General features: G+C 54.7%; 1 protein-coding gene across 1 annotated transcript; it reads right to left on the bottom strand.

Moving 5' to 3' along the window:
- Nucleotides 1–384: 384 nt before the first annotated feature.
- Nucleotides 385–2,815, bottom strand: LOC133898274 (probable metal-nicotianamine transporter YSL17). Its single transcript, XM_062338903.1, has 4 exons — nucleotides 2,462–2,815; nucleotides 2,096–2,354; nucleotides 1,802–1,936; nucleotides 385–1,702 (listed from the first exon to the last, which is right to left on the bottom strand). The coding sequence occupies exons 1-4, from the start codon at nucleotides 2,778–2,780 to the stop codon at nucleotides 385–387; spliced, it is 2,031 nt and encodes a 676-aa protein (XP_062194887.1). The 5' UTR covers nucleotides 2,781–2,815.
- Nucleotides 2,816–3,167: the final 352 nt, after the last annotated feature.

The raw sequence follows: 3,167 nt of genomic DNA, 5'->3' as shown, positions 1-3,167 counted from the left end.
TTTTCACTCGCGGGAAATCTGAAGATCTTGTATAGGATCTTCTCGATTCCGATCCTCGTTCGCTTGTGCAGACATGGAGAGTGAGACGAGAAGGACAGTAGAGAGATTCGGAATGGAGGGGTGTGCCACACGGGTGCACATGTTGACGCCGGAGGGTGGGAGAGCAGGGCAGAGAGGAGGCGTGGTGATTTGCCAGTCTGCTGCTCCACTACTGTGCTGTGCAGCAGAGCCCTCTCATCCTAAATTTGTGGGTAGCAGCACAAGTTCATAGATGGAAATCTCTGTAATGAAATGTACATCTCTTTTCGAAACATGCGGCATGTTACATTTCCTCCTAAATTTCTTTACAAATTACATATCCAAATAAGCTCTTGTGTAATTAGACTACGACGTGGGATGTGTTGCGAGGAAAGCATCCAGCTTGGTGTTCTCATAGAAAGACAAGAATTTGATGCAAATCGGTGGCTGCGCCTTGAAGAACGTGAGCATCGACGGCATCAGCGACCCGATCCCGTCTCCGCAGATAAGCCCCGACGCCACCGCCGGCGACAGCATCCGTTCGCTGGCGCGGTCGGCATGCTTCCAGAGGTACAGAGCAATGCTCCCCACGGCCATGCCGACGGGCATCTTGGGCGGCACGAAGAACGCCACGGCCACGCCGACGGTGCTCGGGATGTAGGGCAGGGCGCGCCACTGCCTCCGCTCCGCGGCCTCCCGCACCGCGCTCAGCGCCAGCGCAAGCGCGAAGAAGAGTTTGCAGAGGAGGATGCTGTGCTCCGGCAGCCCGTGCCGGCCGACGCTGAGCATGACGATGCCGCGGTACACCTTGGCGTAGGGCGCGTCCGCGACGTCCAGGACGCCCATATTGTACACCTTGTAGAACACCCAGAAGATGACCGGGTTGACGACGCAGCCCAGCGCCGTGCCAACGACCTGGCCCACGAGCATGGCGCGCGGCGAGGTGAGCGTTAGGTACCCCGTCTTGAAGTCCTGCATGAAGTCCGACGCGCCGGAGACGGCGGCGACGATGATCCCGCAGGCGACCAGGCCCGCGACGACGCCGCCGCCCTCGATGCCGACCCACGAGCTGACCACCAGCATGGCGATCTTGCCGTAGGTGGTCGACAGGTTCATGTCCGTGACGCCGACGCCGTACGCGTTGCAGAAGGCGAACACCGGCGCGACGAGGTAGGCGAGCGCGATGTGGTGGTGCCTGAGCTGCGGGTAAAGTAGTGGGACGGCGGCGGTGGAGACGGCCGCCAGCGCGGCGTACGCAACGACGGCAACCTTGCCGGGGATCCTGTCCCGGAGGAACACCTGCGCCCGCCGACGGTCGTCGAAGCTCTGGATGGTCCGCTCGGTGACGCTGAGGCACTGGAAAGGCGGCGGCGCGGCGAGCGTCGCCGTCTTCACGCGGGACTGCCGCTTGCGCAGCAGGTAGACGGTCCGAACCAGCGCCGTGAGGAAGGTGAAAAGGCTGTCGGCGAGGATCATAGACACGCCGATGAACACCTTGTAACCCATGATGCCGCTGAGGCTGTTGGCGTCCAGGTTCTTAGGGTACCACTGCCCCTCCTTGGTCTCGATGCACGGCCACAAAATCCCCCACGAGAGGACCGAACCGGCGAGCATCGAGACGGTGATCATCGTCGGGCAGATCATGCCGACGCCGACGTTGGTCGTCGAGAAGTCGAAGTAGAATCTGACATATTGGCATCAAGAAACATCAGCATTTTGATTGCTTCGCAACAGCAGAGGACCCAAATTAGGAAAACCGTTCCATCTTAAGCATCTCACTTACCCCCGGCGATATGCCGTGATGCCGAATGTTGGGAAGACCTGAAAGCCGCAGTCCTTCCCGCCGGCGAAGAACCACTGGAAAAGAGGCCAGAGGACGGTGCCTCCCAAGGATTTGAACAGCGTCAGCACCTGTTGCCTGTGTTCAGAACCAAATGAAATTTCTTACGTAAGGGACTAAAAACTTGGTCTATATAGATAATTACTCGCTTCCCTTAACCACTGGTTATGCAGGCGAACAAATGATCATCCTCATCATAATTCACATGACCAAGAACTTGGGCGATAGCTTTATTACCTTACTTGCTTGGCGCCATGAGGAGTATGGAAGCTGTTGATGAGATGAGCCGTCGCCGTGCCACTTGGGTACGATAGTCGATGTCGGATGATCATGACCTTCCTGAGCGGCACAATCATGAACAAGCCAGCAAAGTTGGTGAGGAAGAGGAAGGCGATCAGCCGTCCGATCTTCGGCTCTTCAATGTTCTTCTCATCGCTCCCAACATGTCCACTGGCAAATTTCCCGCTCATCCCGAGAATGTATGTCCCAAATCCACCTAAACAAACAAACATTACTACAATTATACCAATTGCTAATGTTTGATTTCAATCAGAGGCGCTTGCTAATAAATTTGAATCAAATTTAGTTAAGCTCAGGGCATACCACTATATGTGATGCCGGAGCAGGCGACGACGCATGTTTGGATGACGGTGTTCTCCTGGCGGGTGAAGGGAAGGTGCGACACACCGAAGATGTCAATCACACGGATCCAAACCCTTGCAAGGAAGAACCCTAGGAGGGCGGCGGGGATGCTAAGCGACGGGAGGAACCCTGAGGTAAGGTTCAGCTTCATTGCGACAAAGCTGACTGTTGTCCCAAGGACAAGGCTCACAGCCATGGACCGCACCGTGATCGTCTCTGACAATGTCGGTAAGGGTTCAGCCTCGAAGGCACGCTCCATCGATGAGCCATCGTGCTCCATTGTCGAGACCTTCTGTTTAGACTGTGTGATGATGACCTATGGGGTGGATGGAATGGGAGGAGAGAAGCAGGAATTATATAGAGGGGGAGTGGTCGCATGGTTGTTTAAAGCCGTTTTGAGCTAGCCAACGCGCCACTACTAAGTATAGTCTTTTTTTAGTTCTCTTGTTACCTCGAACCTTAACTCGTTTTTTAGTTCTCTGGTTACTAAGCAGTTCCGTCGGTTACTGTTTATGTGAAAGAAAACAACAAACCAATGCCACGTGAGATATTTTCAGATTTCAGTTATGGGAACCAGAAGGCGAAACATGAAGGTGTTGAAAACTGAAAACATAGCGAAATAGTTAGGTATCTTATTATCAAAAATGCATGGTCCGTGATCAGGACA

Source organism: Phragmites australis, chromosome 18, assembly GCF_958298935.1.
Source record: "Phragmites australis chromosome 18, lpPhrAust1.1, whole genome shotgun sequence".
In the NCBI taxonomy this organism is placed as follows: Eukaryota; Viridiplantae; Streptophyta; class Magnoliopsida; order Poales; family Poaceae; genus Phragmites; species Phragmites australis.
This window is presented reverse-complemented; position numbering and strand designations above follow the sequence as displayed.